Source organism: Dendrobates tinctorius, unplaced genomic scaffold, assembly GCF_039654945.1.
Source record: "Dendrobates tinctorius isolate UK_male_01 unplaced genomic scaffold, ASM3965494v1 ptg000032l, whole genome shotgun sequence".
Classification (NCBI taxonomy): Eukaryota; Metazoa; Chordata; class Amphibia; order Anura; family Dendrobatidae; genus Dendrobates; species Dendrobates tinctorius.
Genome location: NW_027361700.1, coordinates 14,602,782 through 14,616,373, shown reverse-complemented (window position 1 = coordinate 14,616,373; position 13,592 = coordinate 14,602,782). Strand labels below are relative to the sequence as shown.

Below are 13,592 nucleotides of genomic sequence, written 5' to 3'. Positions count from 1 at the left end.
GCTTCATGTGCTCACCACATAGCGGGCAATGGCAGGCGCTGCCTACTATTTACATGCACTAGTCCAGGCCGTACAGCAGACCAGTGCATGCATTGGTCCAGACTAGCACATGCTGCGTGCTAACCACTGAGCCATAAGTGAATGGGTGTCCTGTATTGGTCCTGTGTCGTTTGAGATGGGGAATGGATTTTGAGATCCATCGACAGGCACTGATGTCAGTGATGGCACTTTTTGTACAAAGGTTAGCACCACACAGTGCCGAACTGGGGTGCCAAGGGCCCGCTAGAAACAAACTCCAGGGCCCCACTTTTCAACTACATGCAAAAGTGACATTATCCTCAATCACAAATTTATCTAACAGTGAATGTGGTAGATTGTAAATGAATACGATGCCGCTTCTGACTGTACATAGTGATTCATGTTTATAGAGCCAAGTACTGCTCATGTAAGAGGTTGGTGGCGGCCCACCGGAGGAATCTCCTGTTCTCCGGTGGGCCAGTCCGAGCCTGCACCAGATAGGCAACAAGCAGTAAGGCCTGATTTGCAGCGGACAGAGTCGGGCATGGTTTACATGTGCAGGTTTTCACATTGATGTCGATGTAAATCACTGCTGACCCTCCATGGCCAGGGCCTGACGTGGTTCTGAAACAAGCAGCATGGACACAGAATGGATGGGGTAATCGGCCTGCCGATCCGTATCAGTGTTAACTGCACAAACCTAAATATTCTGCCTGGGATTTGTGCAGCAGAGTCTGGTACTTGACGGAATTCTGTATATTCACCCTGTGCCATTACAAAAGAAACAAGTAGTAAAAAATGTCATGATTCAAAAACAGCCCCAGAACATTGTGACAATCGACCCGACCCCTATTTATTTCCCACCCAAAAGAAAAAAATTACACAAAAAGTGTAATAAGGAAGCTGTGATCGTTATCTGCTCGCCCTATCGGTCACAGCAACCAACTCGCTGCAAATGCAATATAAAGAACCAGCTCATAGGCTACATAGGATCTAGGATGTCAGTGCTGCCCCCTAGTGCTACTTCCTGCACCTACAGCTTGGCCATGAGAACGTTTTACCTTCTTCGCGTCATCAGCCCTTCCATCATTGGTGGAATCCATGTATGGGCGGAGACTATTCGGGGCAAGCTAACCTGTGATTGGTGGAGAGCAGTGTGTCCGGTACACGTGTCCAAAGAGTCACCGGAGCCGGGATGCAGGTCTGTCCGGGAGGGGCGGGGGCGCTGTGTGGTCGCAGATCGTCGGTTTATGGTGCAGAGACATTGACCGTGCAGCGTCTTGTGAATCAGGGTGTAGGCAAACCCTTAGCGCTGCAGCTGGTCTAGAACCACAAGTCCCAGCATGCACCGGTGGCTGTCACCTGTAGCTCAGCACAGCTGTGATCCTAGACTTCAGGCTTTGTGTAATGTTGGACTGATATAGGTGTGAGGATAATGCATAGGATATGACCTAAACATGCTGCTGTCAGAGCTACAGGATACACTGGAGATTGCTGAATGTGTGGCCCCTGCTTAGTGCCATAAATCCAGGGAATCGTAGAAGTATCCAAACAAGGAGATTGTCCTGGTGATCACACGGCCCCACTGCTGGGACTCATCGCTACGGGGGATTAAGTTAGAGATGTTGCAAGTCCATTCGCAGGACCTGGTCCAGCGGCGAGGTCACTAATCTGGAGCGCGGAGGACCGCCTCTTATCTGATGGCATCCGGAGCTCCTCTTTAATTAAAGAGGTTGTCCACTACTCTAGCATCCTCAGGATAGGTCATCATCAATGTCTGATCAATTGGGGCCCGGAAACCCCCCCGCTGATCAGCTGTTATCGATGTTGGCCGGAAGTACTCCGTTGCGGAGGTGGCCGTCTTCTGACAGTAGTTGCCACAGGGTACTGCACGTCCACCTGCTATTGATTTGAATAGGAGGCAGCTACGCAGTGCCAAGCCTCTGCCACTATCAGAAGACGGTCACCTCCACAAGTGAGAAGTTCTGGCCGGCAGGCGCCGTCACCGATAAGAGCTCGCTGGCGGGGGTGCCAAGTGTCGGACCCCAATTGATCAGGCATTGATGACCTATCCTGAGGATGCTAGAGTAGTGGACAACCTCTGTAACCAGCCTTGCAGTGTAACACTGTGTGATGTCTGGCTAATCAAAAGAAGAGACAGAACGTAAGAGCGGCGGTTCTCCGGACTCCCATCCAGTAGTCATAGATTACTGACCTGACTGATGGACTGGGTCCTGCAAGTGGATTTACACCACCTCTGTCCCATGTCCTCTGTTCATTATAACCAGCATACTGCAGAGAATAGTCATCACAGAAAATCAATGACTATGGGCTGATGGGTACAGCTGTGTTCTGTTACCCAGCTATCCTTAACCCCTGAATGGCCTCCCTACCTAATTAGACCAGGTTCACATGTATCATCTGTGCCTGGCCAGATGTTTTATTTCCATGACTTGTGCACTGGTCCATATCTATATAAAAAGCTGCTTGCAATGATACTTCATCTGGTTCCAAAATTGATCTGAAAACTATATGGTGAGTTCTGCCATTAGTTTCCCTTTGGGTTTAAAAACTGTTTCCAGATGAAGAAACCTTAAAGAAAGCTTTCATATAGGTAGCGCAGGCATTGCCCCATCCGGTTGTGACAGTTGGGCCGGGTTCAGACACCATATTTCATGGTCTGTATACAGGCCACAATGCCAGGAATGACCACAGGTCTCCTGATCCGAACGTACATCCTTGTAGGTATATGTAAGTTCTGGTCAGGAGTCCAAAGTCAGTCCAAGCATTGCATGGACAGACTGATCTGTGGATTCACTGGGACTTAGAGGGGTTGTCCAGGATATAAAACTGTACTAAAGTGAAAAAATTACTTTGTCACCTGGTAATTTCCCTGCCACTGATCTGGTGGTCTCCCCATGCTGGAATCACCGTGGAGGCACCTCATACCTACAGGACAGGTGAAATACCGGCAAGGTGGGTATATAGCAGGTGAGTATGTCTTTTTTATTTTAGCATATCTCCTGCTTCTTATAATATTTTGTTTTATATCCTGGACAATATTATTTAATGGTGGAGGTCTTACGTGGGTAAAACTGACAATACGCCTTAAGCTGGAGTCACACACGACGAATAAAAAATCTGTCCCATTTTAACGGTCCGAAATCGCACAAAGGTATCTTAACCAGTGATCCGTTTTTGATGCGATTTTTCTTCATTGATGCGATTTTAATCGCATGTAAGGATCCGTTTGACATCCGTCTGGCGAGATTTTCTAGCAGGATCGCTAAATGGACATAAAATGGAGCCCAATGACAGGTTTCCCCACACAAAGAATGAATAGATATAGACACATTAAATACATACACATATATATATATATATATATTATACATGTCATAGAGACACATTTATACATATATTTCAAATTCATACAGTTCTTCATAGCAGAATAGCCGCTGAAACATTTGCCGGCTTTTGTATAATCATTCTCCTGCCCGACATGAAATGACACATGGTTTACATATAGTTAACCATTTCATTTCATGTTTTTTTTGTTATGTCTATCACTATTAATTAGATATTAGATGAGGGTTTGTGGGTAAAATTTTGGAGTTGTAGGGGTTTATTTAAGGGGTTAATTCGTTGTATTAAATTACGGGGACTCCCTGCAGCCTCAGTGACGTCAGCAGGAGTCCCTGCAATTTAATACAACAAATTAACCCCTTAAATTAACCCCTACAACTGCAAAATTTTACCCACAAACCCTCACCTAATAATAGTGATAGACATAACAAAAAAAACATGAAATGAAATGGTTAACTATATGTAAACCATGTGTCATTTCATGTCGGCCAGGAGAATGATTATACAAAAGCCGGCTAATGTTTCTGCGGCTATTCTGCTATGATGAACTGTATGAATTTGAAATATATGTATAAATGTGTCTCTATGACATGTATAATATACATATATATATATATATATATATATATATATATATATATATATATGTGTCTAGATCTAATCATTCTTTCTTTATTTAACCGGTCTCTGTGATTTTACTGTATTGGAAGAATTGCCGGCTTTTGCTAAAGGACACCGGGTGCGATTTTATCGCAAGTCACACATCTGGTCCGTTTGTAGTCCCATTTTTTTCTCGCCCCCATAGACTTACATTGTCGAATCCGATCCGAAAATCGGTGACAATCGCACCATGCTGCGATTGTCTCGGTCCGAGGATCGGATCCGATCAAAAATCGGATGATGTGAGCTGCCCCATAGAATAACATTGGGACGAATGCAATGCGATTTCTTATCGCATTGCATTCGTCCGATTTAATCGCTAGTGTGACCCCGGCCTTAGAATTACATTGGCTAGGCGAGACGGACACACCATCTAATGTGAATGAAATTCTTGGATGTGTTCATGAAAACACATGCGTACAGGTGTCTTGGCCACAGATATAGAATCATAGAATCATAGAATCGGAAATCGTAGAGATATGGAAAGTGTGTGGGTGTCTGGGTATCTTCTACTGAATGACTTTACTGAGGGTAACTTTATATGGCCCACGTATTTATAAGCTACTTTATTTTATATGTCATTCTCTTTTATTGCCTTATAGGACCTACAAAATGTGCCCATCGACATCCAGACCAGCAAATTGCTGGGTGAGTACATGTTTCTCAGGATATTTGCCAGGAATCGAGGCAAGCATGCAATTGACCCAGAAATAATTTATGCCCATGTCTACGAGTAGGACTAGTGTGGTGTTGGTGCAAATCCTTTCGCAGCATCTGGTCCATTGGTCTCATCAGCAATCTGCGGCTGCTGGACAGGAGTCCTGTGATCCTCCTCCTACCTTCCGGCATCCGCGGCTCCTATTTGATTAGTCAGCCTGTCATCGTTGTGGCTAGACGCACATGTAACATCAGGCCAGCTAATCAAAGGAAGAGCCTCTGATTGCAGTAGGTAAGAGGTGATTCTTAATTTGCAGCAGCCACAGATTTCTGACATTGATGCTGACCCGGATCAACAAAATTGATTTGCACCAACACCTAGTAAAATCTAAAATAGGAGGCTCATACAATTCTTTATACATAATGCTCCATACTGATGGCCAGATTTTACAGATCAGTTTGCAGGACCCAAGTCCAGCAGCCACGCTTGTAGTCAGTGACCACCAGACAAGAATCCTGAAGAGCCGTCTGTTGCCTTCAGGTAGTTGTAGATTATACCGATGCTGTGTGATGCATGTATGATGTCTCACTGGGCCTACTAATCAGAATGGGGGAGTCTGGTAGGTAGGAGGTTCTATACAGGGTGGCCACGGACTACTGACATGGCTGCCGGACCAGGGTTCTACAAATCGATTCTGTTCTTGCTACCAGATTTCGGATGCGTGCGGGAGACCGAATGCTTCAACATATTAGGCAAAATGTTAAATTTTTGCAAAAATGGTGGTAAAACAGTGGAATTTTACCAGAATTCCAAGTAGTTGTGGCCAAACGACACTACATGACTAACAGGAGAAAACTGTGCCACAGACATGTGAACAACCCTATAGATTATAAGGAGTACGTGTCCAGTCCATGAAAATCACAGAACATGTACATTAATTTCTGAATGAGATCTCACATGAGGCCACACAATTAGGTTTTCTGAGGCAATTTTGAGGCCAAAACCTTGTATGTATGAATAATAATGGGAGATAAAGTATGAAGGATGGATCCTACTGCTCCTCTTTTCTGAATCCAAACTTTTGATCTACAACCAAAGACCTGAAAAAAGCCTGACCGTGTGATCTCACCCTAAGCCTTGTTCACACTGTCACTGCCTGTTTGCTAGGAGATGCTTGGGAACCAAAAACAGATGGAACCAGAACTTTTTTGCAGATGTGAAATAAAGTCGCTGACGTGTGAGAAAAACATTGTAAAGTATAATTGACCTTCAGTGACTGCTGCTTGTCTTTCTGTCCCTTCACAGATTGGCTGGTTGATCGCAGACACTGCGTCCTCAAGTGGCAGAGCAAGGTACTGCAGATTAGAGAGAAGGTGAATCAAGCACTTCAGGACATGCCAGAACATGAGGACATCAGGAATCTCCTTTCAGGAACATGTGAGAGATATTGGGAATACTGGCATATGCCGAGATATTGAACAAAATGGAGCTGATCATGAAATGGGTTTTCCACTGTAAGGCTGCTTTCACATGACCGGTCTGAGTACAGATTGCAAAGTCTGGGCCGGCGGTGGTTCTCCTGTCTCTAGCCTCATATATCCCTATGAGGTTGTTGAGTTTGGGTCAGGAGAGCCGTTGGCGGTTCCGACATGGTGGTCTGTACTCAGACGGTGAATATCGGATATGTGAAGCTGACCTAAGTGTGATACTACATGCGACCGAAACGCCACCTACTAGGATGCCCAATGGCCAAATTATTCAGTTTCAAAATCTTGTGGCCTGCCTCCATCACAGACTGCAACGTTTCAGACACATGCAGCCAGACACAACGTGGTATCACCCTGAGGGTGATAAAAAATATCTCAAATTAGTGACAGGTAAACTTACTTTCTCTATCGCCTTATTGGGGGACACAGAAACCATGGGGGTGTATGCTGCTGCCACTAGGAGGCTGACACTATGCAGAAAAAAAGATAGCTCCTCCTCCGCAGTGTACACCCCTCCGACAGGAAGTAGGATGTTCAGTTTAGCTTAGTGTCAGTAGGAGGTGGACACGGGTCTTTCATTAGACCCTTATCTACCTCAATGTGTGTCGTTCCTTTTCAGGTACAGGAGGGATACAGTGTGAAAGGTCACATCTGTACTCCCACAAGAGACTAGGAGTACGGCGTGTACTGCCACCCCGTATCCTCTTACGTCTAGCTGGCAGGACCCAGACCCCTAGCACAGAAGCGTGCTTAGGTGAGGCAGACCCGGTCCTGGCCCTTCGTCTCCCACCTACTCGCCCACCAGAGCCTGTTTGTTGGATGAGACGTGACGTCCTGAAACCTTTTTCCGGACGTTGGACACCACAGGGAGAAAAGGTACCATTTTTTCCTAGGAAAGAACTTCGCATAAGAAGATAAAATAAAGAAGAGGAAACCCCTTTTAGTCTTGGCCGGCTTAATCGGGCCTAGTCCTCCCCTCATCTGGCCACTCTCCTGCCGCACATGTGAAGAGCTCATCTACTGCTGGCAGATCTCTTCAGGCTTCCCCCAGCTCGTACCCTATTCAACAGAATAGGTGACGGTGGGCAGCAGCCTACTCTCCTCAGCGCGGGGCTCATTCCCCGCCACTTCCCCCCGCACCTGACCTTTCCGGTAGGATCCAGGGGATAGCTCCAGGTTTTTCTAGTTTTTCGGGCCTCCGCGCCGCCCCCCCGTCGGCGGTCTCCTGTGTCTAATCTAGGCCCCGGCTTCAGTTGCGGCCTAGTCTTTGGTAGCTCCGCCCCCCCCGTTCTCGTACCCGGCGGGCTTTTTTCCAGCCTGTTTCTCTTCAGCTCCCGGCGCAAACTCCGCCCTATGTCCGGCTCCCTTGCGGCGCACAGAGAAGACCCATCGCCGCCATCTTCCTGCTGTAATGATTCCTGCCTGCGCCCTGAGTCCCACGGTTAGATACGCCCCCGCTCGGGCTGTGCAGAGTGGAGGTCTGCACAGCGCCCCTCTTCTAATGCGGGTAGCTGGGGGCCCTGTGCGGCCATATGGGGGTGAGTGCACCGATAATGATTTCTGCCTGCGGGCAGCGCCGGCCTTGTCACCGCAAGTCCCTTACAGTATAATTTTAGCAGACCCACGCTATCGGCAGGTCCAGAGATGTGGCAGATTATCCTACTTTGGTATTGGCTCCTCTGCTATGTGTTATAGTGATAGTCCCTCGGGTATTAGATCCTCTAGAGCACAACAGTAATTGGCGTAATAAGTTCTCCCGGGCCGTACAATCAATAGTGGCTCTAGCGTTACAGTGCCCAGTTACTCACGTAATGATATTCCGGAGCCTTACAGCGTAATAGTACTCTGCAGTCGTAATACTACTCTGCAGCCATACAGTCACATAATGGTACTTTGCAGCCGCACAGTTACTGACGTATTGATACTCAGGAGCGTTACAGGCACAGACGTAATAGTATTCTGCAGCCAATCAGTCACGTAATGGTTCTCTGCAGCCGAACAGTTACTGATGTAATGATACTCGGGAGCGTTACAGTCACTGACGTAATAGTATTCTGCAGCCATACTGTCTCGTATTGGTACTTTGCAGCCGCACAGTTACGGACGTATTGGTACTCAGGAGCGTTACAGGCACAGACGTAGTAGTACTCTGCAGCCATTCAGCCACGTAATGGTTTTCTGCAGCCGAACAGTTACTGATGTAATGATACTCGGGAGCGTTAGAGTCACTGACGTAATAGTGCTCTGCAGCCATGCAGTCTCACAATGGTACTCTGCAGTCGCACAGTTTGACGGAAATGGTACTCTGAGCCGTATAGTCACTGACGTAATAGTACCCTGGTGCTGTACAGCCACAGACGTAAGGGTAATATGAAACCGTACAGTGCTCTGAAGCCGTTCAGTCACTGTCTTATTAGTTACCTATAACCGGTAATAATCTACAGCAGTGCAATCCTGGTTCAATAATAATCCAGAGCTGTACATTCACTGGAATGATAGGCAGACTCACATAGGGATGCTGGTGCCCCGGCATAACAACTGCGTCCATATCCCCTGCACCCAGGCATTAGTCCTTCATTTTCCTGCCCTCCGGACGTTGACTTTGCTCTGCTCTAAGCAGTATAAAGGCCTGCCTCTACCCCTTCACGTCTGCTGTGTTTGGGCCGGACTTTCAGCTTCATACAAGTCCGTGTTACCCTGCAATTGTCTGCTGTGCGTCAGTGTAGTAAGATGCTGACCACAACCAGCAGATCCAGAGGTTGCGACCAAGGCGCACAACAGAGAGTAGAGTTTAGTCTCCCTCTGATTCTAGGCCTACTGTTCTACAGTCAAAAGAACGGACTGGTCAAGTTATACCTCAGGACAGTCTTCGTGGTGCAGCACACTACACGTATTACTGTTATTCTGCCTAATGTCATCAGGTATTCAGGCCTAGACCGCATCCCAGAGGCTGTTATTCTGCCTAATGTCGTCAGGTATTCAGGCCTAGACCGCATCCCAGAGGCTGTTATTCTGCCTAATGTCGTCAGGTATTCAGGCCTAGACCGCATCCCAGAGGCTGTGATTCTGCCTAATGTCGTCAGGTATTCAGACCTTCACGCAACAAAAATTGGCTCTTTCCTATACCCTTGTTCGGGTTCTCTCTCAAGATAATAGGGGCAGATTACAGCTGGGTGCTATCCGCTACCAAGGCTTCAGACGCACCAGGTACAGTGGTCGAAAGTGCTGTGCTTCAGGGGAGACGTGGCTTCGCTGACCGCTGCAGTGGTACTGGTGTTCTGTACCATATTCAGGTAAGTCAGACGCTCCAGCCTTCAGCTTCTTCGCGTCCCATTGCAGCAGTGTTCGGTTCCTATCGAGCACGTGCATACACCTCTTCCAGACGTGTTTGTTCGATACTTGCCGTCTTTCCGGTAACTCAACCATACCCGAGGTTGATCGGATACACCGGTCCGGCTCTTCTGTCCCATTGTCAGGTGAGTCAAAGGCGCCTTATCTCGCGCCCCTCAGGGTCTTTTACAACTTCTGCCTAAGCTCCCGTCTAATCGCCACTCAGGGGAAGGTGACGGTATGTATTACTTCTGGTGGACTGCAGCTGCGGTACAGACCGCTTTCAGGTGAGTCAAGGACTCCTGTCATCTACATATTCCATAGCGTATAACATCTGTGGGTTGTTATTAGTTAAAATTTAGGCCCTACCGCGTACAGGCGGAGCGGATCTCGGCAGCAGCATAAGTAGATACTCCACCTTCAGGTAGGTTAGACACTCTTGTGTCCGCTACGGATCGTCGCAGTTTACTGCGGCATGCTTTGGACCCTAAGTGTGAATTGCTCCGCAGGAGTTTTGTCCACACGTTCTGATTATTCTTTTCCTAACTACTCAATTGGTCAGTTTACAGTACTATCCGCAGGCCATCTTTACTGCCTGGTGTGTTATACTTATTAATGATTGGCCAATAGTACCTTTTAGGTTCTGGTATATACTGAGGGCCTTGAGCTACCACAATATTTGAGCCCCTTATTGTCGATACTTACCTATCCTTTTTTACAGACACCCGGATAAAGCCTACAGCAGCTCAGAGATGAGACTTCCAACCGTGAGGGGAACAAGTATCCCACCTCAGACAGGAAGGGGATCTGACTCTGCGCAAGCATCAACCAGGGTAGAAACCTGATCCAGTCCGGGATCTAATGGAGAATCTAGTGATAACAAGTTTCTCCCTTCCGCTGGAACCGTATCCTTTCACTGTTATTCTCTGGTGCGTGTTTTCCTTGCAATTCCTTCCCGGTTCCAGAGGACCAAGCATGGATTTGGTCATTTACATCGTCAGACTGATTCATCTTCCTTTCATCAGCCTAGTTGTCTTCTAGTGTATAAGTGATCTACCTAGAGCAAGCTTTCTTTGCAGTTGACATATTTTTTCAGGGACTTTCCTTGCTAGACTGTTCATTTTTTTTTTTCTTTTGATCTCAGCCTGCAGAACTGACTTCAGCCGTTTCTAAACAAAGGGGCTCCTCTATACATCTTTTCACTCCGGAGAGTTTTGCAGAGTTCACTACGTCTGTGACTACAAGCCCTCCGGTTCCAGTTACCTCCACTACGGGTCTTCCTCCCCTAGACGGGCATCCCTCAGGGATACCAACGGCAAGCTCACACAGCAGTTGCCATGCTCAACCTTGGAAGCACCCGCCGCTATATCTTATCCTAGCCCCGTCTCCACCGGGTTGCAAAGTTCTATATTCGAGTGGCCGAGTTTGCTCATCAGAACATTCTCTCTGGAGACCGGTTGGAAGAATTGACCGTTCTCTCTGTCCAAAAACCTTTTTTCTTGCATTGAGGACATGGTTTTACACTTTCGAGTCCATCAGACTCGTTCCCATCTAAGGGTCCTTTTTTGGCTTACGGTTTCACAAACGAAATTATCCCTAAAGATGTCCCTCGCCAACTTGCCGTTCCTTCGGTTTGGCTCCTCCAGACCAAATGTTTAAGTAGGCCTCCAGAAGGGTGAGCTGTCCCCTTTCCTCGGGCTCACCTCGTTGTTCTGCAGTGCATTTCCTCAACATGGCTCGCTGAGGATCTAGGATTGAGTCCATCCTTGTTTTTTGGTCAGGAAAATACTTCTGCGTTCAGCATTCACCTTCTGAGAAACGCAAGATTTTTACTTTGCTCCATGAAACCTTTATCCAGGTCCTGATTTATTCAGAACTTCGGAAATTTCGGTTTTGTTTGTTTTTCAAAACAGACAGGTGCATTATCTTCTTGTTCATTTGGTAGCCTTCCCTTTCAGACTTTCAACTACTCCTGAGGTCTCGGAGAGTTTGTAGCAGCTGTGGTGCGCTTCCGGTGGATCAATGATTCAGTGTCCTCGGACGTACCCTTCATGACGCTCTCTCATCAGGCTATCTAGCCAGAGCAACGGTTCTTATCAGGTTTGGACTTGAAGCGTAGAGGTCTTCCGACCTCCTGGTCAGCGGCTGATCGCTGAATCCGGTTGGCATGGTGAGATCACCTGGTCAGGAAAGACTGCGTTCCCCTGAATACGACACACCCTGCCCGGGCAGTGTTTGTCCTCCTGGCGGTGCTCTTTCGGTCTTTGCCCGACACCTCCACAGAGGATATGTCCTCCATAGGTCCACGAGGCTTTCCAGAGCCCATGCCGAGCTTAAAAAGATCTTGCAGGTTGACCTGGCAAGGGACGATGGCGAGTCCCTCGTCCTGATGGGAGTTGTCCGCTGTTCCCTCCCCTTGGGGACTGCTTTGGGACGTCCCATGGTTTCTGTGTCCCCCAATAAGGCGATAGAGAAAACAGGATTTTTAGTTGCTTACCGTAAAATCTGTTTCTCTGAGCCTTCATTGGGGGACACAGCACCCTCCCAAGTTGAACAGCCTTTTACTGTATTATAGTGTTACAGTTTGAGTTTGTTTTCTGTCGTTTCTGTCTAGTTCACAGATTGCTTCTCCTACTGCTTTCTTACTAACTGAACATCCTACTTCCTGTCGGAGGGGTGTACACTGCGGAGGAGGAGCTATCTTTTTTTCTGCATAGTGTCAGCCTCCTAGTGGCAGCAGCATACACCCCCATGGTTTCTGTGTCCCCCAATGAAGGCTCAGAGAAACAGATTTTACGGTAAGCAACTAAAAATCCTGTTTTAGTTATTAAACAATGGCAGCCGCTTGCTAAAGCCTACAATGTCATACAAATTTTATTTAAAAAAAAAAAAATCATCATTTGCTTTATATATAAAGCCAACTTTTCTTTTTTGTCTTGTGATATTCGGTAACATTTTTTGCACCAAATTTTTTAAAATGCCACATCTTTTATCATTTATTTTTCTATCTTTTTTTTTATCCTAAAAAGCCTGCATGTTCCACCAAAATGTCACAACATTTTTCAAAAATGAAAAAAATCAGGCATATATAAATTCATGTCAGAGACAGACTGCAGTACATTTGCGCAAAAATGTAATAAAAAGTTGCAATTGTTTAATCAGCTGATAACGCCAAACACCACCCACCAAGACGAATATAGAATAAAAACAGGTGAAAATAGACATTAAAAGAAGATTAAGGTGCTATCGAAAACAGGCAAAAAAAAAAAAACCCACCAAAAGGCAGAAAAACAAAAAGACGCAAATGCAATCGTAAATCGGTATCAAGTCTGCACGTTTGCCCGGTGTGATCAGTTGCAGTTGTGCCCAATGCTGTTTACTGGCTGGGAGATATACTGATAAGGCTTGTCATGATGCCAGGGCTTCTATAAGAGGATGCAGAATGTGGCTTTATAGATGTTAATATTATATTTTTCAATCGTTCCAACTTCCAGATATTAACTACTTCCACTGCTTAAAGATTGTTGAGATATTAAAGGGAACAGAAGCTGCAACCAGAAACCTGTTTGGAAGGTATTCATCTCAGAGAATGAAGGTAGGAAACTATTCATCTGTACAAACAAGGCATATAGTGGAAAACGTTCCTTTGTAGAATTAAAGGGGTTTATTTGGTGCCACTCATTTCGTTACCCCCAGCTCCTCCTGAGATTTGCTCATCATCTGCAGGTATCATGAACGTGTCTTGTTTAAGTAGGTCGTATGCATGATACCTGCAAATCGTGCACGCGTCTTTGCAGTTGTGTGGGGTCGCAATGTCATTGACCCTGCTTACTTAGAATCATAGAATGGTAGAGTTGGAAGGGACCTCCTGGGCCATCTGGTCCAACCCCCTGCTCAAAGCAGGATTCGCTAAATCATCCCAGACAGATGTCTGTCCAGCCTCTGTTTGAAGACTTCCATTGAAGGAGAACTCACCACCTCTCGTGGCAGCCTGTTCCACTCATTGATCACTCTAACTGTCAAAAAGTTTTGTCTGATATCTAATCTGTGTCTCCTCCCATTCAGTTTCATCC

The 13,592-nt window shown here is 46.5% G+C and overlaps 1 protein-coding gene across 3 annotated transcripts in view; it reads left to right on the top strand.

The window, feature by feature from the left end:
- Window positions 1-1,105: 1,105 nt before the first annotated feature.
- The window catches only part of CDK5RAP3 (CDK5 regulatory subunit associated protein 3), a 50,669-nt gene continuing 38,182 nt past the window's right edge, over window positions 1,106-13,592 (top strand). For 2 of the 3 annotated variants that reach the window (XM_073572434.1, XM_073572432.1), the window contains exons 1-4: window positions 1,106-1,219; window positions 4,647-4,692; window positions 6,008-6,139; window positions 13,014-13,114. In XM_073572434.1, coding sequence (XP_073428535.1) covers window positions 1,214-1,219; window positions 4,647-4,692; window positions 6,008-6,139; window positions 13,014-13,114 — 285 coding nt within the window. In that variant the 5' untranslated portion in view covers window positions 1,106-1,213. Of the gene's footprint in view, window positions 1,220-2,529; window positions 2,554-4,646; window positions 4,693-6,007; window positions 6,140-13,013; window positions 13,115-13,592 lie in introns of those variants that run through there. The other variant, XM_073572433.1, reaches the window with a different exon arrangement.